Source organism: Melopsittacus undulatus, chromosome 5 (genome assembly GCF_012275295.1).
Source record: "Melopsittacus undulatus isolate bMelUnd1 chromosome 5, bMelUnd1.mat.Z, whole genome shotgun sequence".
In the NCBI taxonomy this organism is placed as follows: Eukaryota; Metazoa; Chordata; class Aves; order Psittaciformes; family Psittaculidae; genus Melopsittacus; species Melopsittacus undulatus.
In genome coordinates, this window is record NC_047531.1 from 37,725,999 (window position 1) to 37,747,858 (window position 21,860).

The 21,860-nt window shown below is 39.5% G+C and overlaps 1 protein-coding gene across 1 annotated transcript in view; it reads left to right on the plus strand.

The window, feature by feature from the left end:
- The first annotated feature begins 2,645 nt into the window (after nucleotides 1-2,645).
- The window catches only part of NUP107 (nucleoporin 107), a 29,636-nt gene continuing 10,421 nt past the window's right edge, over nucleotides 2,646-21,860 (plus strand). The window contains exons 1-15 of the mRNA XM_013127335.2: nucleotides 2,646-2,712; nucleotides 3,502-3,587; nucleotides 5,288-5,377; nucleotides 8,044-8,159; nucleotides 10,032-10,167; nucleotides 10,699-10,802; nucleotides 12,646-12,773; nucleotides 13,177-13,225; nucleotides 14,422-14,493; nucleotides 15,426-15,514; nucleotides 16,422-16,500; nucleotides 17,411-17,524; nucleotides 19,831-19,921; nucleotides 21,029-21,105; nucleotides 21,606-21,665. Coding sequence (XP_012982789.2) covers nucleotides 2,705-2,712; nucleotides 3,502-3,587; nucleotides 5,288-5,377; nucleotides 8,044-8,159; nucleotides 10,032-10,167; nucleotides 10,699-10,802; nucleotides 12,646-12,773; nucleotides 13,177-13,225; nucleotides 14,422-14,493; nucleotides 15,426-15,514; nucleotides 16,422-16,500; nucleotides 17,411-17,524; nucleotides 19,831-19,921; nucleotides 21,029-21,105; nucleotides 21,606-21,665 — 1,299 coding nt within the window. The 5' untranslated portion in view covers nucleotides 2,646-2,704. The remainder of the gene's footprint in view (nucleotides 2,713-3,501; nucleotides 3,588-5,287; nucleotides 5,378-8,043; nucleotides 8,160-10,031; nucleotides 10,168-10,698; nucleotides 10,803-12,645; nucleotides 12,774-13,176; nucleotides 13,226-14,421; nucleotides 14,494-15,425; nucleotides 15,515-16,421; nucleotides 16,501-17,410; nucleotides 17,525-19,830; nucleotides 19,922-21,028; nucleotides 21,106-21,605; nucleotides 21,666-21,860) is intronic.

The window sequence follows — 21,860 nt, forward strand, 5'->3', positions numbered from 1 at the left end:
TTAATACTACACAGGCATGTAAAATTCTTGAGAGGTTTCTTTTTTTGTTTAAAGTTTCCTTACATTTACATTTAAAAAGTGAAAAATTACACGTTTCCAGGCATGGGTTTCAACTAAGTAGACAGGCTAAAACATCACCTTTCTTCCTTCTCTTACAGAAAGACAAGGCATAATGTACATTCCACAGTTTTCTCTGTACCATATGCAGTTGTGCTGCTCTTGCACGTCACACAAGATCTGTCATGCTGTTGCTTTTGATAGTTCTGAATTAAGACTACCATTTTTTATATGCGGATGCCATGCATTCAGCTTAGCAGTACATTAGGGCCATTTGAATTGTGATCTATTATTAGAACATATCTAGGGAAGGGTAACTGGAGTTTTGAGTTAGTTTACTTGTTTAATTTAAATCTAGTATATCCTGAACTTTAACTTGGTTCATTCTGTAAACACCATAACTTTCAGAGACAGCTACCAGGGAGCAGAGGAATCTTTGCAACTGATGATAATAAACATGCCATGTTTCAGTGTTGGGCTACCTGCCAGGTTGTTGTTGCTTGTTCTGGCTTTAGGTATGGAGCATTACTACCCCCATGAAATTCTGACAGCGTGGCTGCAGTTGGGATCGGTGTGGATGCAAACATGTGAAACTTAAGATGGATTTATAATTTTTAGTTACAAATTTCAAGTCAGAATCCTTTATGTGACTGAAAATTTTGCATTCCCTTCTCTGTAAGATGTTTGCGTGAGACTTTTGGTTCTTTTTTTCCCTCCATTTCCCCCCTTTTCCTCCCATTAAATAAATATGAAGTGGGATGCTAGTAAAAAAAAAACACACTGCCTGAAAACACACCTGCAGGTTTTTGTCCTGTTCCCCACCCTTGCCCTCTTCTGGAGCCAACTTGAAGCCTCTAAGGTGCTTCCCCAGCCTGCACATACACTGTAACAAATTCTCTCAAGAGCTCAAAATATCATTTTTTACAGGTTGGTTTGGTTTCAGTTTTATAAAGCATGCATGCTGCCCTCTTCTCTGCAGGCTCACTTCCTTTGTTCTCATCTGCCATTACTTTGAATAAACTTGAGGCACCATGCAAGGCAAGCATTTCTCTGTCATCATTACATTTCTCATTTGTTCACACTCTTCTGCCCTGAGAAAGGGCCAGCCTTGAGAGTGTGAGCTCTTGGCAAGGAAATGAACCAGATACTAATTTGTGCATTACTCTGAGTTTCCTACTGTATTACAGAAACCATAATGTTACACTGTTTTGTGAGGATGTGCTGAGGTCAATTCTGTACTGAGTTAGCATGTAATGGTTTCTTTCACATTCTTTTAGTTTGCTGTAATGAAGGTAGTTGCTTTTGTTTGTGCTTTCATGATAGTATATGTGATAGGATAACTTCATTTATTATTTTTTTTAATCCCAAACTACATTTCTCAAGTGACTTACCTGCTCCCTGAGGGTCTTCTGCTTGCTTTTGTTCTTCCATACCTGATCTTCATCAGGCTTCTCAGTTTTGTTCTTGCAAAGCCACCTGAGGTTATAAGCTCTCCAGCAGCTTCAGTGAGACATAAAGTATTTTACTAAAAGCTTAAGCAAGTTGTTGAGCTTCAGCTGTTGTCTTGCAGTTCTGCTGCCTTTCGCAGCTGTTTTCAAGTGTATGCCTCTCTTCTCTGAGGAATTTGCTCAATGGACCCCCTTGTAGCTACCTATAGCCCCAGATACACCCCAGTACTTGTGTTTTTCAGAACCTGCCCATCTACACTAAAAATCCAGTTTGGACAGTTCCTTAAGGCACAATGAAATGAACTACTATCAATAGCACAATCATTTGTACTGATAAGATTATCTGTCTATAGTTAAAAAGTGTTAAAATCTGTATTAGGGAGGGAGAGGTAGTTTTGTAACTTTGTTAGTCTGTCCAAGGCGATAAGGAGTGAGTTATCCTGCATGGTGGTCACTACCTCTTGCAGTAGTACCTCTTGCCAGTAGTCCAAGTTAAAGGGAGAGAAAGGGGAGAGGATGAGATATAGCATCTTCCTTACTGTGAGGTTGGCGAGACATGCAGAGGTTGCCAAGAGCAGCTGTTGCTGCCCCAGGCCTGACAGTGTTCAAGGCCAGGTTGGGCAAGGCTTGCAGCAACCTGCTCCAGTAGAAGGTGGATGAGCTTTAAGGTCCCTTCCACCCCAAACCATTCTGTGATAGATACAAGTTTGTACCTCAGCAAACACAAGCTCAGCTTTCCAAAAGCTGGGAGGTCGGTTTTCTGGCTGAATGGGTGCAGAACACTTTGTGCATCAGCTTATTGCTTCTCTCTGCAATGATAAGGAACCTAAAGAGCACCTGAGGTTTAAACTACAGACGGGGAAGTGCATTTAAGCTTTCTATTGCTTAATGTAGGGTCCCACTGCCCGGGGACTGGTAGGAGCACAGCCTCTGGCCGGTGGTAGGCACTGCCTGGGCAGAAGAGGGCAGCTCCCCTCGTTACCCCTCACTGCCACCACGTACAGGTTGCCTTCAGCCTGCCCCGCCCGCACCGCCACCTTCCCTTCCGGACCGTGTCCGCTGTGCCGGGGCGGCCCATGCGCACTGCAGCGGCCCCGCTGGGCGCCGGCGGAAGGTCGCTCGTGTCCTTCCGGGCCGCGGGCCGACACAGGCGGAGGCGGGAACGCTGGAGCCCTGGCTGAGGCGGGCCGGGGGCTACCATGGACAGGTGAGGGGCGCGGGAGGTGTCTTATGCCGGTGGGACGCAGAGGGGGTGCGGTGCGGTGCGGTGTGGTGTTAAGGGATGGATCCCCCTGGGGCGACCGCGGAGGAGCTGTGTGCGCACAGTGTGGGCTGGGGAGTGCAGCAGGGCTCCAGCCGTTCCCGAGGTGGCTTTTATGTCTGCCGAGGGCTTTGACCCTTTGAAGTTTCATTTCTTCTGGAGTGCGTTTGTATGTGGTGGGGGGTTGTTCGTGCAGCGGGAATGATGGAGCTGGGTTCTTGCAGCCTCTTGGCGGGCGAGCCGGCCTCGGCAGCCGCAGCTGCGGCCTTCGCTCCCCGCCTCTGGCTTCTCCGCTTGCTAGCAGTTGTTGGCGATTTGGTACCCATCTGCCAGACACGTGAGCTGCCTCAGTCTGGTGGTTTTGTGTGTCTGAAGGAAAACGTCAGGTAACAAAACCATGTCATTCATTCAGTTGGATTTTTCAGTCAAAAACTGAATTTCATGCTGTTGCCTTTCGTAATAGTTGCTTTTTTATTATTATTATTATTTACTAATAACGTGTTCGTTTTGGTGTAGGAGGAACAAAGTGTGTGTTTTCAGACACTTATTTTTCCGGAAGCTGACCAGCTTCGTAGGTGTTCTCTGGAGAAAACCAGACGTCAGTGTTGGAACTGCTCATGGCTTTCATGCTTTGTTTAAGCTTCCCAGCTGTGGAGTTGAAGCAACAAGACAATCTTGCTCTATGTTTTGCTTGGATTCACTGGCTTACCTTGTGTCTGTGATGCTGTTCTCTAGGAATGGTTTTGAAGACAAGTTATCCCCCCGTGATACAGTGATGGTCAGACCTGGGCGGAAGCAAAGCTCTCAGAAAAGAGTTTCTGGTATCCTTTTCCTGAAAGATTGTTAATTTTCTCTTTAATCTTAGCTTGCTGTGTTTACAAGGTGTCTGTATTTTTACCACTACTTTCATTTTGAGCATGTTTGGAATAGTTTTATAGTGTACTACAAGTTACTCCTTGGTTCATACCTGTTGGAAGTGAGAATGTATGAGTATAATGTAAAATAGACATTCTGCAGCCAAAATTTTGCTCTTGAACTGTCTGTATTTTCCTCTTCTGTGTGTAGTCTGTTTTCTGTGTGGTGTTTTGGTGTGTTAAGAAGGGGAAAAGTTCCAAAACAAAACTGTGATTGCAGTGTCTGAAAACTGCTGGAGAGGGATATTAGTGACTGACTGAAAGTGTGACTGAGATGTCTGGGTGAGTTTCATTTACAAAAATACTGTATTGTCAGTGATGTGGTATGTTACTTGGCCTTTGCAGAAGAACTTAAGGATAAGCCAAAAGATGCAGTTTTTTGTCTTTTCACAGAATATCATTTCCTCTGAGTGGGATTTTTTTCTCTCCCTTTCTCTTCCCCACATTTTGGGCCCAAACCATGTGAAAGCTCAGAACAGATTATTCAAATAGACTTAGGGGAAGGAGTAAGGGTAGAATAGGGAAAGTAAGAGATTGTTGAAATGCTTGTATAGTCAGTTCTTGATTATATTTAGATTTATTATTTCGATTATGAGTTAAATACGATTATAGGGATGTTGTACTGCCTATGTCCTAAACTTGTGCCATCACATTCGTGTGGTGTTGTGTTTCACAGTTTTTCATGGGCTTATGAACTCAGATTGATGTCAGCCCAGAGAACTATGTGACCTGGAGCCAACTCTAGCTCTCAGTTTTTGAAACTTAAGTTTTCTTCAATCTATTATATCTTAATTTTATGGTTTTATGCTCTTTTGCATGTATTATATTTCCAGAGTATTGTGATCATTCAGTGTATCTTAACTTTCCATTCACAGTAATAGGAAGAGAAATTCACAGCCATAGATCTAAATTTCCACAGAACTTTCCCCCGACTTATATAGAGTAAGAAAAAAATGCCAGTTAATGGAATAGTATTTTTTTATTATAACAAAGGAATCCAGTACATTTTCTTGTCCTTCTGTTTTTTGCAAGCAAAATAGAACCAGTGAGGTAGCAGCCCTGATTATATTGTGCCTAAAAATTGCGATGTTTTTGGGTGCTGATATGACATGGGATACTAAAACTTTGACACAACTCCTTCTTAGTAAACCAAACATAGAGCACTGAACCTAGTTGCTGACAGGCAGAAGTAAAGTAGAGAGACAGATTTTCTGTTCAAGTCATCAGCATGCTGGAATGGAGAGAGAAAAAACCTTTTTTTTACATGCATTCAGTCTCAGATTTTCTTATTGCATAACACAGAGCAGCTCCTCATAGGACAAAAGTATTCTCTTCAGTTTAAGCAGTGAAGAGGGGCCCCAGACCTGGTATTCTCATATCTCTGAACTTTACTTTTCAGAGTCACTTTTAGCCCTCCAGCTTTTAAGCTGCTGGTGAAGCATTTTGTGACCTAACTTAGGCTTATGAATGGGATTTTCTGCTCCAGTCTAAACGACTAGATGTGTAATCCTCATCATATTTGAGCTACAGAAAAATATTTTTCCTTTCCCAGTATTCATTTTTTAACAGAGCCAAAAGCATGGTTTCTTAATTCGTTTATTAATCAGTTCTTACATCCCTGGATGACTCTATTGGAAACATGACGCCCAGAGGCCAGTTGCTGTCCCGAATTCCCAGTTCATTGCATCGCCAGCCAGGTAAGGCTACTTTATTTCTTTAGTAGAAGGAATTATGTGGTTGGACTTCAGAATTTATAACAGTTCATAAGGAGAAAGACATGGATGCACTGTAGTGAGTCCAGTGAAGCACTACGAAGTTATTTAGAGAACTGGAGGATCTGACTTAGGAGAAGCTGAGAAGAGCTGGGATTGTTTAGCCTGTGAAAGAGAAGGCTTGGGAGAATCTTGTAAATGTATATAAATATGTGGCAAGAGCATAAAAGGCAGCCAGGCTCTTCTTGGTGGTGCTCAGTGAAAAGGCAGTAAGCACAACAGGATACACCGGGACTTCTGTTTAAATGTAAGAAAAATGTTTTTACTATAGGGCTGATTGAATGCTAGAACTTGTTGCCCATGGTCTGTGGAGTCTCTGTCCTTGGAGATAGAGCTGACTGGAAACCAAACCTTGAAGATAACCAAAGCAACCTTTTCTACTTGACACTCCCTTGGGTAGGAGGATTGGAGCAGAAGGTCTCCAGAGTGCAGTGGGTTGATGCTGACTGGATACCAGGTGCCCACCAAGCTATTCTATCACTCCGCCTCAGCAGTGCAGTGTGGGGAAAGAAAATGTAAAAGGCTCGTAGGTTGAGGTAAGGACAGGGAGAGATCAGTCGGTGATTTCTGTCACGGGCAAAACAGATTTGACTTGGTGAAATTGGTAATAAATGAATCAAATCAGAGTAGGGTAATGAGAAATAAAACCAAATCCTAACACATCTTTCCCCCCCCCCTGTCCCTCCTGTCTTCCCAGGCTCTGCCTCCTCACCCTGAGTGACACGGGGACAGGGAATGGGGGTTGTGGTCAGTTCATCACACGTCTCTGCTCCTCCTTCCTCCTCAGGGAAGGACTCTTCACACCCTTCCCCTACTCCAGGATGGGGTCTTTTCCACAGGAGACAGTTCTCCACAAACTTCTCCAGTGTGGGTCCTTTCCACAGGGTGCAACCCTTCAGGAGCAGACTGGTCCAGCCTGGGTCCCCTATGGGGTCACCAGTGCTGCAGCAAGTCTGCTTCAGTGTGGGCTCCTCTCTTCATGGGACCACAGACCTCCATGGGCTGCAGGGGCACAGCCTGCCTCACTATGGGCACATTTTTTTTCTTTGTATGTCCAACATCACTTCATTTTCTATTTTCTCTCAAGTATTTATCTATTTGATCTTCAATATATGTTACTTTCACATCTCAAGAGTTCAGGGAAGATTTGTGGTGAATGAAGATACATGCTAGTACAGGGATAGAAACGTTTGGTTCTTCAGCTTTCTTGATCTGTGTAGAACTGATGCATGGAAAACTAAATCTGCCTATTGATACAAAGAATTCCAAGGTCCCTGTACATGTTTGCAATGACCTTGTTTGCTTATAATTTGATGATCTTCAGGACTGGGAACATTCCAAGAAAATTCTGTTTACCTTGGACACTGAAGCGGTAGGGGGAGGAGGGAGCGGAAACAAGCAAAGTGCCATAAACATTTGATCATCTGTTTCTAAACTGGATGGAGTCTGGTGGAGATCCTGGGCCTGCTTTTTATTTGTGGTTGTATATGCTGTTGTGGGTGTCTTTGATGCCTTTGAATCCAGCAGTCCTTGAGTTCAGAAGGAAACATTAGTGATCTCAATGCTGACTGCAGTGGTCTTGTTGTCAAGAACTGCTGCTGAGGGTTGTGCAAACACTTTTTTCTCCAAATATTATAACAAAATATTGGGAATGTGTTGTTCCCTCATCACTGTTGACAAAACTCCTGATTCAGCTGTCACTGTTTTGATGCAAACTAAGTTTTTAGATGTCTTCCCAGGCTGTTTGTGATGGATAAGGGGATCAAAGTAGCTACTATCTTCATGCGAATTCTGTACTCTTTGGGCTGTGTGAAGGTCTCTTGTGGTGGAGCTCCCTGTTGTGATAGAGTGTGGCATTTATCACCTTGCAAAGCAGTGTCTGTTTTTAGGGTGGCTCAGATATTCCTGGGAACACTAGCACTGATGTGCAAGAGTATCTGGTACAGATGTCGTGCTTGGTAGAGCAGGCTTGTGGTTGCCTTTTAAGGGTTTGGAGACCAGTTTCAAAGAGAGACTGAAGATTTATCGCTCTTTATGCTCATGGTGTGCACTTACCAGTGAACTCTGGCAACTGAAGGTGTGTCACATATTTGGTGCATAATACACTCACATTCAACCTGATGTCAGACATATATTTGGAATGCTGCTGAACTTGAGGAGGAACTGAAATGACAATAGTTAGGCTTTGTCTTTACATTTATATGTGCCTTACTTGAAAAACTAGGGCTTGTGTACTCCAGACTTGGTTACCAGGGTGTTTGTATAATTCCAGTGTACCTAGATGTGTAGATTATTAAGTTCCATTATTGATAGTTAACCTCTTTATTTCTATATGTTGTTAGGCCTAAGAGTTGTTTTTGTTTCATAACTGCTGTTTGTGGGTTTACTACATGCCTTCTGATGGAAGGAAAATAAAGATGGACAAGAGCAAGTTGCTTCATCGGGTTGGTTTGTCTGTTTCTTGTGTGACAGAGCCGGATTTCATGAATACTTCAGTCTCCATGATTAGTTTTATTTTAGAGCTCCTTGATAGACCATAGCAGCCTTAAATAGTTTTTCTTTTCAGAAAAGGTTCTCTCTCTCTATTTCAGTTACAGCATTAACTCGAAGCTTCATGAAGCCATCAGATATGTCTGCCCTCCTGGGAACAGGAGGGCAGTCTCCACTGATTCTACAAAGTCCTGGACTGTTTGGCAGTCTGTCAGGGGTAAGATAGAGCATCTTTTTCTCTTTTGTTCCTATGAAACTTATAAGAAACTACAAGTTTACACCTTGTTTGCACCAAGGACAAACCTATGTTTGCACAACCTATGGGCAGTACAAGCTTACTAGTACTACTCTTGTGGCTTGCTACTAGTATTATTTGTTATTGTGGTTTTCTTTGAAATGCCATGAGGAGTTTTAAAAGTTTTAAGGACTTGCTAAATTCATCATGTTTGTTAAGCTAGTTCTTAGAACATAAGCTTGTGCCTACAAAAATCCTGACTTTGCTTGTTTGCAAATTCATCAAAGACCATTGTTCTATATCAGCAAGTTAAAACTTCTGAATTTTATTTTAGCATTCTGAAGTATTAGACTTCACTTGGATGTTAAAGTTTGGACTTCAAATACCAAGCTCTTGACTTTTCAGATGGTGTTAATTATCTTCTGTCTTTGGAAAAACACTGATTAGAAAAGTTATCAGTAGGGACCTCTGAAGGATTTAATCTCTGCTTATTTTTAAATGAACTTGAAACAAGTTAAGATGTCTCTCTGTATGCACATTTTATTCATTCTCCCTTTTAGTTGTTTCTGTAGTTTGTTCCAGCCCATTTGTTTCTTTAAATTACCAGGTTCTGGGGCCTAGTTGATCAGCATGGTCATGGCAAGGGCACTCTTCCTCTGATTCAGAGCCTCTTGTCATTCTGTAACTAGTGTTTTGTGGAGAGGAGTACACTTTAGGTTAGCATTTAGTGCTTTGACTCGAGTCCAGTTTAGATTATCAGGGGGAAACTTGGGACTAGACAAAAGCTTTCACAGGAGGGCAATAGAAAAAGGACTTAAAATTATGTCTTGTGGAAATTTACTTGCTGGTAGATAAGAACACCCATTAGCCCTTTTTGTGTTTCCCACAGAGACCTGATAGGATTTTACTGGAACTGAGTTTCTTGTTATTTTTACTCTGCAGTTGAAGTGCTATTGCATTCTGTTCTGCTTGGCCAAAGGACAGTAATGGCAGAGAGATCAGGCAAGAGGAATACTGTGGGTAGAAACTGGGGCATAAAGGGAAGAATAACAGGTACATGTCCACAGTTTTTGGATATGCTGAAGAGGCTGCCACAGGCAATGTTATGGGGTTCCCTCTTTGTGGTTTTCTGGGTAGGACCATTTTAAAAGTCTGGAGAAAAATCAACCAGTGGTGCATCTAACTCTTTGTTTAGTATTAGTTGCTAATGAGAAGACCATTGCTGTCATGGAAACAGCTACAGGAAGCTGACCTTTCAGTGCAGTGTATATATAGTCTGTCTTCTGTTTTGACCATTCTGCTGCTCTGATGTCAGATAAGTTAACAAATACCTCCCCTGAAATAGCCCCCACAAGGTATAGGTACATCTTTATTTCCCCTTGTAATATTCTAATACTTGCTATTATTTTAAACATATATTGCTTCATTTGATGAGATGGTTTTGATCCTTTCCAGCCCTAACTGTTCTATGATTCTAAGGTTGAAAGACTGGTAAATGGTTCTGCTTCAAGTTTTAACTATTTTACTTAACTTCTCACAGCAGCTTTACAACATAGGCAGCGTTACTGTTGTTTTACTTAGAATGCCAAAATACTAAGTAAACATTTAGCATAATAGAATATGAAGTTTACAGTGATTTGTTTGTTTTAAAATGAAAAGTGATACATGGTGTTTTTAAAGTGGATGGTCTTCTTAGATTAGCTGCTACTTTACTTACTTCCTAAAAAAAAAGGGAAAATGAATTGAGAATTTCTGTTTTCTAGGTTAAAATTTAGCTTTTCAGAGCTGTTTGTTACAGGCTTGTAATAGAGGTTGCTATTTTTTTTTTCCTTATGTTCTTGTTAATGCTTTTAGTTGGATGAAAGTAGCTGGACAATGGCACTCTCCCCTCAGCAGACAGGAATGCTTGCAAATCTGGACATGTCCAATATGACAGACAGTATCACTATGAGCGCTGTGCTGCTGCGTGAGGATGACCCTGGGGAAGCGGGTGAGACAATCTCAAGTTTTCATCATAATTGCTCATAGTTTTTATTTGTGGAATATAAACATATATTTGTTCTTTTTTTTAATGTATTTTTTTTTCTGACAGTTCTTTGTTAAAAACAGTCTAGTTTAAAAAGTTCAGCAAGTGAATCTCTTCCAGTTATTGGAGTTTCGATAGTTTGTGTCATCTGTGAAACCTGATGGTGGAGATGGGATGCTCTGGTGATGTAAGGCACAAACTTGATTAGTTTTGTGAAGATACACACATGAGTTTGTTAAAAGTTGCACAGATGACAGATTTACAACAAAAGTTCTGTAATTGTTTTACTTACCTTGTAGGTTCTGCAAATCTTACTATCTTAGCTGAGAAGTTCTTTTGACTTTATAGCACATAAATAGTACATATCATCATTGTCCTTATTTAGATTTACAAAAGCTGAGATGCCTTGTCATCAGAAGGATTTTTTTGTAGTCTGGTTGGGGGGTTTTAGCAAGTTGTGTCTGATATGGCTGTTCCTTCTTTAATCTGTTTCAGCTACTATGAGCATGTACTCAGATTTTCTACATTCCTTCCTGAAGCATACATCAACTACCATTTTCGATCTTGTGGATGAATATGAAAGTATTTGTAATAATCAGGTAAGTAGTTTGCCTGGGGGTTTTACTTACCTTATTTTGCAGTCCCTTCCCAAAGTAGTATTGCCGGTTTTCTTCAAGCTGAAGAGTCACAGTGCTTCACCTCAATACTTTAAATCTTCCAGCTGGTTGCAGTCTTATGAGTCACTGAACACTAGTATTGAATAGCATCCCTCTTGCCTCATACACTACTTTGGCACAGGAATACCCATTGTGTAGCTTGCTGAATACTAAAAATATCATCTGGCTGCCATTCCACTGTATGTGTCAAGTGACAATAAACATTAGCAGATGTATAGATACTTTTTTGTGTTATAATAATAAGATGGATTAAAACATACTTATTTCTGTCGGGTATAAATAAATAAAATCATTATGATGCTTGAAGTGTTCTCTGCTATGTTACTAACAAGCTGGCAGTAGTGAGCTCAACATTAGCTTGAATGTGTCTGCTTTTAGACACAGTTTTATATTTGATTGGCTGTTGATGTGACAGTTCAGCAGGGATTGACAGTTTCAGAGGAAGAAATTATGCTGCTTTTACAAGTTTTATTCATAAAAGTGGACAGATCATTTTCTTTTTAAGAGACTTCATACCTGTGTCTGTGTTAAGAAAATGTATTCCTGCCCTGTTTTGTGCAAATCGGTTTTTGGGACTGAGTTGGGGGATGCTGAGGTGTGTACCACAGTAGTGTTCCCAAGTGGCAAGAAGACAAGAGAAGGGGAAATAAATGTGAACTTGATTATTTTGTGAGGTGCTGGAACTTCTGAGCTGCAATGGAAGTATTTTCTATTTCTCCTGTTTGAGAATATGGATACAATCTACAAGATTGTGGAATGTAGAGTGGTTGTTTTAAGATGTGGAATTTGGCAGGAGCTGATTGTATATTGGCACAGACCTACAAAAGTAAAGTGAAGGATGCTGCCCCAAGAGCTGGCTTTGATGTTGCTATCAGGGCTTGGAATGGGGGTGGAGAAAAAGCCATGAGCTCTCATACTGCCTCTCAGCTGTGCCCTGAGATCAACCCAGTGGCTCCTAGGAGCCCTGAACTCTTTTCCTATTTTCTGGAAGGTAATAGAAGGGAACAGAAAATCATGTTCCTCTCTTGTATCATGATGGCACACCTCATTCTGTTTTCCAAATCTGTTGTTCAGCTCCCACTTGAAAATTGGTGAATAAATTGATACCTGACAGATTGGGTACTCCTAAAACCGAAGAGTTTGAGGTTGTTCTCAGAAGTAGTAGGAGCTTTGGAACTAACTCCTGATGGAGAATAGTTATTGTCTAAGTTTTCTTCATGAGAAACAAAGGAAAAAATAATAGAATTTGGTTTTGGTGATACTGTAAATTATGTGGTAAGCAACAGTTCAGGTTTCCTCATTTAACAGAGCTAGAAAGGAAAGGGTATCTGGTGAGCACTGATAAATGCAGTTGCAAAGACCAGTAGGGCTGGCCTTATGTTTGATATTGATGTGTATGGGAAAAAAAAGTTGGGAATTGTGGTGGGTTTTTTTGCTTGTAGTTTGGGGGTTTTTTCCCCAGTGGTTCTCTCCCTCTGAGTCTTTTGATGCTTCTTCATTGATCAACATAAGCTGGTTTTATCCTGGCTTTGTACAGTGCATTCTAAAACAAAGCTTCTCTCTTGGTTTATGGCTTTTAGGCTGTGGTAATCTTATTTTTATTAATAATAAAGGAAATCTATGATGTGAAGCATCATCTACCTGTTTTGAAGAGATGGTAATCACAGACTTGGTTGTTGAAAGCATTCAGGGTCATGAAAAGATTGCTGTAAGGGCTGGACTATATTGCTGTATTAATATAAATGTATCCATTTATTTACCTCAGGTGAACATACTGGGGAAAATAGCCTATCGGGCAGCTCCTGGACAGCAAAAGTTTTCAAAAACTGCTAGTGTCTTGTGGCTTCTCAAGCAGGAGATGGTGACTTGGAGACTCTTGTCCTCACTTTATAGGTAAGTCCTTTGAAAAGCACATGGTGGTTTTGCACTGAGCTGACTTTCTTGGATATATATGTATATATTTAATGAATTTATAAATATGGAGTGAAGCAACAAGTATTAATCTGTTTATGGAACTCAGTGCTGATATATATGTCTATTATCTATTTACAGGCATGAAAATTGTAAATGGGCCTATTACTAACTTTGCAACATCAAGTATATTTTTAGAAGAATGCTTTTGTAAAGGTGTTTTTAAGTGCTTTCCCTTGTGGTGTCCCTGCCCATGGCAGGGGGTTGGAACTAGATGATCTTAAGGTCCTTTCCAACCTAAACCATTCTATGATTCTATGATTGTGCATTCCGCTGGTTTCTCAGCTTTATTTTAATCATTAAATTTTTGCGTTTTTATTTCTAGAGATAGAATACAGTCTGCACTGGAAGATGAAACTGCATTTGATATCACAGTAAGCTTGAACTTTTATTTAAAGTGATATAAGAAACTAAATACAAGCTAAGTGCTTGTATTTAATTTTACAGTCACAGTATTGCAGTCACTCAAAATCCAAAGGTCAAAAAATGTAAACAAAAAATGAGACTGATTTGATTTTTATCAAGACAAATATGAAAACATTCCATATATGGACAAGTGAATTAAAATATTCCATTGTAAAGAGAACACGCTAGTGTAAAAATAAATGAATGCACTCTATTTACTTCAGTATTCCCCATACATTTGGAAAAGTCACTAGAAATAACTTTTTATTTTAAAAGTTGCATCAGTAGCAATAGTGTTCCCGAAGGTCAAAGATAATTTTGCTTTGCCTAAAACAACATGTGGTCTCAAGCTGTCTGGCCTTTGCAATCCTGATTCCAATTTATCTCAAGAGAAATCCGCATTTTTTAGCATTCTTGTTTCAGCTGTAGCCATCTTGTCTCTGTCAATACAGTTCTTCCAGCCTTTGCTGCCAGATTATGCTTACGAAGACAAAACAATAAGTAAAGCGACTCTGCCTCTGTAAAATTTATGATTGTAGTTGCTTTTTTTCTCAGTCATAAACTAGCTTCCTCTAGGATTCCTGCTGCTAAGTTGTCACTATTAAATTAAACACTGTTGTGCCAAAACCCAGTCTTCTCCTGCCTGTGCTTTTTTAGGAAAATACATCGTCTTTTCTTTTTGTTGCAAGCCTAATGGAAGTTAAACTAATGCAGGAGAGCAGATAGGAGGATCAGGTTTCTGGGGCTGGGATTTTTGATTCTGAGTTTGGGGCTTTTTTTTCACTTGTTTATGTTAAGTGTGCCTATGGGCTTGGAAAACATCACAACATGTCATCTTTTTATGTTTACTGTAATAAGTGGGATCTAGAATAATTATGAATGCAGTCAGTGGAATCAATGGATATGCTATTTCGAATCTTTCTGTGGTCATACATTTGTGAATTGTATTCTGAATCTCATCTTTAAAATTTTCAGTGTAACTGGATATAAAATATCATCCAAATAAATGTATAGTGTTACCCATTTTTATAAAGGGGGTAGAGAAGAGGTAGCAAACTGAACTTGCAGCAAGTTTGCATTAGCATGTGTTTAGTTTGCTATTCATGGTTTTATTGCATGTTTTTTTCTTTTCCATTAAGTAATAATCAGCTTTTTTCTTCAATAGGTTTTAACTGCTAGTGAAAAAACAAATGTAGACAACTTGTTTCAGAAAGATTCACTTGTCCGACAAAGCCAGGTATGGTGGAAGGTGTTTTAAGATGAGAATGGAAATAGCTCAGTAGACACTCAAATATTTGTAACATTAATGCTCTATGCACTTTTTAAAGTTGTTTCTCATACTTTTTTATATTCACTGAAATGTGTTATTCTTTGTATGCGTAAAAATAATGCTTTATAGTTTCTAAAGATCAGAGATGTTTTTCAGGCAGGCTTGGAGATGATGGAAGGCTGATAGCTCTTCCCATTTGGAGCATTTTACTGTTGATGGTGATAAACTATTAAGTAGCACTGTAGTAACTGTAGCATCTAGTGAGAAACAGAGATCAAGTACCTAAACAACTTTCATGTTGGATACTTAAAATCAAATTATAGAATCATAGAATAGTTAGGATTGGAAAGGACCTCAAGATCATCTAGTTCCAACCCCCCTGCCATGGGCAGGGACACCCCACACTAAACCATATCACCCAAGGCTTCATCCAACCTGGTCTTGAACACTGCCAGGGATGGAGCATTCACTACCTCCCTGGGCAACCCATTCCAGTGCCTCACCACCCTAACAGTAAAGAATTTCTTCCTTATATCCAGTCCAAACCTCCCCTGTTTAAGTTTCAACCCGTTACCCCTGGTCCTGTCACTACAGTCCCTAATGAAGAGTCCCTCCCCGGCATCCCTGTAGGCCCTCTTCAGATACTGGAAGGCTGCTATGAGGTCTCCACACAGCCTTCTCTTCTCCAGGCTGAACAGCCCCAACTTTCTCAGCCTGTCTTCATATGGGAGGTGCTCCAGTCCCCTGATCATCCTTGTGGCAAAATTGTAATATTTGTCAGGATGTGTATGCCTTCAATTAGTATGTAGATAACAGGTAGATCCAGAGATGAGAGGAAAGCAGTTAAAATATTATTTCTTAAATGTTTGGTTTAAAAATGCAATTTGTTTTTATTCCAGCTGGTGGTAGATTGGCTGGAGAGCATTTCCAAGGATGAAATTGGGGACTTCTCTGATAATATTGAGTTTTATGCGAAATCAGTATATTGGTGAGTCAGACTTTCTTTGATTGTATCTATACTTCCATCAGGTGTAAAATTCACAGGCAGAGACACAGAATCACTCTTAAAAAAGAAGTGAATTTTTAAAAAATATTCATTTTATTCACTTCTTTTTCTTTAAACTCCTATATGTAAAAATTGAGATTTTCTACCCATCTGCTGAAGTATTTCTTCTCAAAAGTCAGTTACTGCTTTTGGGAGACAAGGATAGAAGAAAAACTATCAAAGCAATTCACTTTAATCTTAACCTGGATGCAGATTTGATTTTTCATAGTAAGGCACAATAAGAGTGGGTCACCTTATGGTCAGCGTGTTGTTTACACTGGATAAAATCATGTGTTTTTTAGGTGGTCACTTCCTTGGCTTTACTTTTTGCCTGTTGAACTTCTTGTTGTCACTTCATGTCATTGACCCTTCACCAGAAGCTGATATTGTTATCCTTATTATCAATGATGAAGTTTAGGACAGAAAAGACCAAAGGCTACCTTTCATGCTAGATGCCTAGAATAAACCAGTGAATACAGGCTTCTGGAATCATATGTTCTTCCTAAGTTGAATTTCTGTCTTAAACTCGTGTTATAGTGAATGCTAATGGGAAATTTTCCTCTTGTGGAAATAAATTCATAATTAAATACATGAATGACTGAAATAATGGATGCTTTTGAAGGAAGTAAAAAATATGTGAATTGGTTCTAATAATATACTTCTTGTGAAGTGTTGTGTTTTCACAACAGAAACACAGTCTATTAGTAAACCAACCCAAGTGTCTCTTCTTTAACCACATTCTAAGTAACAAAAAATATCTTTCAATATTTGTGGCTTATTAAAAGATGGTTGCTTAAAAAAAAAAAAACAACAAAAAAAAATTTTCTGAAAAACATTTCACTTCTCTCAGGGAGAACACACTACACACCCTGAAGCAGCGACAGTTAAGTACATACATTGGAAGTTCTCGCGCCCTGGTAACAGAGCTGGTAAGTATTATTTAAAGTAAGGTTTGGTTTCAGAATGGGTTAGTGAAAACATATATGGTGTTTTCACAGCCTTCTGCCAGTTCTTAGATGGTTGTATTATCCAAAAGTAGTTGTACTATTTCAAAATCAGTACAGAAATGAGGCTTGGCATCTTTGGAGTTTTCAGGGGGGATCTGTCTGCTTTCAGCAGTCATGTCCGTATCCCCACCCCTCTTCACAAGTACCTGTGGTCTATTTGGTGAAGTAAATGGCTTTATTAGTACTTTTAATGTATGAAACGAACCCATATTCCTAACTAGAAATGCTTATAAAATTGTTTGGAAGCCCTTGCAGATAAGGCCATGCTGTCTTTATACAAGAACTAGTACAAGGAAACCAAGTCCTGGTGGGATTCCTTGATAGCTACTGTAGCAAAAGGTAATGGGGAAGTCAAGGAAAGAAAGGACTGTCCAGTAGAACAACATAATGAATTGCCTCAGTGAAAGCAAAGTACTCATGGAAGATTAATTCAGCTGGGGAGTGATCTGAGGTATTGACTGACTTGGGAAAATTTGTTTGGATTAAATAGAAGCAAGTACAGATGTTACAAAAAGCCTTCTCAGTTAGAAGGTAGAGAGGCAGTAGGGGAGAGGATGTTTGACAGTGAGAAGAATTGGAAGAGGGGCAAAAAACAAAGTGTGGAGTAAATAAAGAAATTGCAATGGCTCCTTTTGATAGGAACAGTGACAGAAGAGAAACAGAACAAACCAGAGAGGAAAACCAGGAAAGTGCCGTGCCAGATGTTACATGGGCTGTACAGATTGTTGTACCAACGTGAAAAAGTGACTCCAAATTACAAAACAGGGCTGGAAATCATTGGAAGAGGAATAATAGGCATTGTGTGGATGGATGATGACCTTTTTCCTTGCAGGATCCAGATGCTCCTATCAGACAGAAACTGCCACTGGATGATTTGGACCGAGAAGATGATGCGAGATTATTGAAGTATCTCTTCACTCTCATCAGAGCAGGAATGACAGATGAGGTAACCTGCAGAAAGTTACAGTATCTTCTTGGTTAACTACTGTAACTTATTTTATATCTTACTATTAAAGCTAAGGAAAAGCTCTCTACTAAAATGTCTGTTTAAATTTGGCTTGTGAATTAATTTTCAATTTATTATCAGTACTGACAGAGATAGGCTGCTAAATTAGTATTTTAATAAAATCTTGCATTTGGAGTATAGAGTAGATGTTATGGAAAAAAATGTTGCATATTTTTTTGGCTGTCAGACTTTTTTTTTTTTCACTGTAGTGGCTTTATAATCTTTAATAGTCAGTGGATTATAACAGGCTTCCTTCTACATGTAGATTAGATATTATGAAGGAGCTCTTTCCAGTGAGGGTGTTAAGGCACTAGAACAGGTTGCCCAGAGAAGCTGTGGCTGCCCCATCCCTGGAAGTGTTCAAGGCTAAGCAGGATGGAGCTTGGAGCAACCTGGTCTAGTGGAAGGTATCACTGCCTCTGGCAGGGAGGTTGAAACTAGGTGGTCTTTAAGGTCCCTTCCAACCCAAACTATTCTATGATATTAGAGTAGAACACTGGCAATTTTAGCTAGAGAGAGGGGTTTGATGTATGTTTTTCTTAGAAATAGCATTAAATTAAGCACACCTTACTGCTCTGCTCCTCTGTCATTCCCTTGGGTGTATGATCTGAGTAGAGTTGAGGGAGTCAGGCCTATTTTTATCACATTGTTGTATAAACAGTTGCAATGGCACATCTGGAGAAGTGTCCCAGGACTGAGAACTGAGCACCAGTGCACAAACTCCATAGGCTAATACTACCATCAGAATAAACGTAGTTATTAGCAATGGTTATTACTACTAGTTAAAATAACTTTTCTTTCTTCCTTTCACCCTTCATTTTCTTACCTTTCTGTTTGGCAGGGTCTTCAGTGGCGAAAACTCTGATAGACTTGATCTGAGTATTCCAGAACGCATGTTATTATCCGTTAGTTCTTTCACTATAAGTCTGCTTGTTCCCCCACCTTAGAGAATATCTGATGTGTATACTTTGCATTAACCCTTAGCTGAGTAACAGCCAGGCAGTTTCAGTTCTAAAACTGTTCTGAATAACAATCCCCAGTTGTGAAGTGACTTTCATGGTTTAATCAAGTAAATACTTGTATTGTGGTGTTATTTAAAGGCTTCAGCTGGAAACCAATTCCCTTACACTAGGCTCTGTGTATATATAATGACATATGAGCAATGGGAGGGAGAAAAAGGGACTTGAAATTCTTGTATCCAGACCTTAGACTTAGAAATCTGGTTACTTGCTAGTATTCTGTTCCAGCATGGTGCACGTCTGTTCTTTTTCTGATATGGGCACATCAGCATATTGCTGCAGGGCAACATGAATATAAATTTGCAGCATCAGTTGTTCTGCAGTCACTGTTGTGACGTCCCTACTGTCTGATAAGCATGAAGTGGGTTATTCGCTACTGAAAGAGTAAGTCAAAATACTTTGAGTTTAATCTGAATTAAGAATGAACCTCTGTTCATTTACTGTACAATGGGTAATACACAGCAGGTAAGCTAGAACAACTTGCTTGTCTGTTCTCTAAACTTAGTGTTTGTCACCATTCCCCAAACAGCTGAATGCGTGCAGCCTTCCAGTGCAAAAAGAACAGGATTTGGCTAAACAAGCCAAGACTGCATATTGGAATTTCTGTATGTTCGTACTCTTTTGTCAGTCCTGGAATAGTACCAGCCAGACTTATTAGATAATCTTTAGCTGATTGTTCCCTCTGCATCAGGGGTGTGGGACTGGGATAATTGAAGGCAAGTGTTTTTGTACAGTTCCTGTTCTACTTTCCATGCTATTCAAAATAGCTCTGAATACCTGTTTGTGCTACTGCACAGACTATTGAATATCATTATGGGAAAGGTAGGATTGCTATTTTTAGAAGCGCATGAGGGGTTTGGAAGGCTAAGTTAACTGGAAAAGTAGATGACTGCGTGAAGACATGGATTATACATCTAAGCAGCAAGATGACTCCTTAAACTGAACTTATCAAAAGGATGCATAACACCTGTTTCAAGCTAGCAAAGATGAGACTGTATTTCTTATATTACTATAAATACTGACTGAAAAGCTGTTTAGTGAAAAAAACAACACTGGCATTTTATTTACTTCAAAATCTTTCGGTTGTTTCGAGTTTAAGGTTCTTTGTGCCCTTTTTATAGTAGAATCTCTACACAAATTATTTTAATACTGTTCACATTTTTAAAGGAGGAGCTGCTGCTTTTCTAACCTTCAGGTCTGTTGCTGAGAAAATCCATTCTTTTTCAGGCACAGCGCTTATGCAAACGATGTGGCCAGGCCTGGAGAGCTGCAACTTTAGAAGGATGGAAATTGTACCATGATCCTAACATAAATGGAGGTACCTACTTCAAAGTGCATTTAAGACAGATGTAAGAACAGGACTTTGTTTTAAAACCTATCTGTGGCAAAGAGAAATAGCTTTTTCCTTTCACGTGAAGAGCCTCTTTTGTATTTAAAATATTTACCATGTCTGTTGAACATATGAAAACAGAATATGAAATTACTTTAGTTGAAGGTGTGAGTTTACTTAAAGTGCAAAAGTCACTTTCTTTTCGAAAATCAAGCATAATCACAAAGTAATAGGTGTCTTAGAGGTCTGGACAGACTTTTTCTACCTCCATATAATATTTCAGTCTGTATTTTCTCAACACCTGACTTGCGCTACCTCGCAAACATTTTGTTGCTTACAGGCTCAAAAGTTGGACACTGTATCCAACTTCAGAAAAGTATAGTAAGACTAAGTTCAGCAAATGTGAATGCAGGAAAAAGAGATGCTTTTAAAACACTTGGAATTTGTTAAGTTAGCCTTTGGTTTCGGGGTTGCTTGCACACTGTCCTGTTTATAACACAGTACCTTGCTTCTCTGTATGCTGAGGACAGCAGGATTTAGCAAAGAATTTACGACTGTGTCTAAGTGTTGTACATAGCTGGATCTGGAAGGCATAATGCTTTTCAAATCCCAAACTGTTTATCTGCATGCTCCATCAGTGTCCTAGCCTTGTTTTGAGCAGTACCCACCTAGCCTGCTGCTATGTGAGGTTTAATTCATGCCTCATGCAGATGCATGCAAAATAGCAGCACTGAAGCAGTGACCTTTATTTAGAAGGTTGTATTCCTTAAAATATAAAAATTCTTTCTCTCCTTAACTTCGTGTTTTCCAAATGTAAACACTGTAGATATGATATGGTCAGAAACATTATTTTCTTCAAGACTAGATAACAGCTAAGATTTCAGAATACTGTAACTTTAAGATGTGCATGTACAAAACTTCCCAGAAAAGCTTCCTTGTGGTCCAGTTGAAAGCATCGAAAGGCTTTGGGAAGAGTTCCAAAGAGATTGAAATTGGGTTAGTAACAGAAAATAGGCTTTAGCTTCTTACTGGTTTCTCTTTTTTAGTAACACCTTTTTCTTCTTTTTTTTTTCCTTAATCTTCCTTCACATGTAGGGGAAGAGCTTGAGCCTGTTCAAGGGAACCCATACAGGTGTATTTGGAAAATAAGTTGTTGGCGTATGGCTGAAGAGGTAAGATAATGCTGAGTTGCTTGATGTATTAATGTGTAAATTTGAACCTTTCTGAGCTCTGTAACATTTTAAGTAAACTTACCCCCTCTGCTTATCGGACTTATAGTTAATGTTTCCAAGAGGACTTCTGAAATAATGTATTTATGTCTGGCAGTGAGAAATCTGGACGATCAGCACCAGTTTTTCAGGCTTAGGAGATGACTGGCTTTTTTTTATTTGGTTAAAAGTGAAACTGCTGATGTTGACTTTCATCTTGACTTAATTGAATGGGAAAGGAAAACCATTGCGTTCTTTCCAGGTCAACATAAAAGTTAACTTTACAAGAAGACGCCAGTGGAAAGATGCAAATTCTTATTTCGGCTCTGAATGTGTTCTGTGATTTTCCAGCTTTACTGGGAAGAATGCTAGATGAAACATTTTGTAGTGGATTAATCTCTAATAAAATGTAAAGTGACAAGAAAACTTAACATGCTTTTAAAAGTTTTTACTGTTTATTTTAGGAGCAGTTTAATAGATATGAGAGGGCAATCTATGCTGCACTGAGTGGAAACCTGAAACAGGTATGTGGCACCTTCTGGCATTTTTTCTTATGTGTAACAGGGACATAATCAGAAATACTGCAATTACTGGTTATTGTACTTTTAAAGATCTATTAAACAGGACAATAGCAAATACTGCTGCTTGACTAGGTATGTTCTTATAGGATTGATGTGCATTAAATATACAACAGGCTTTTCTTATTACTAATTTCCACT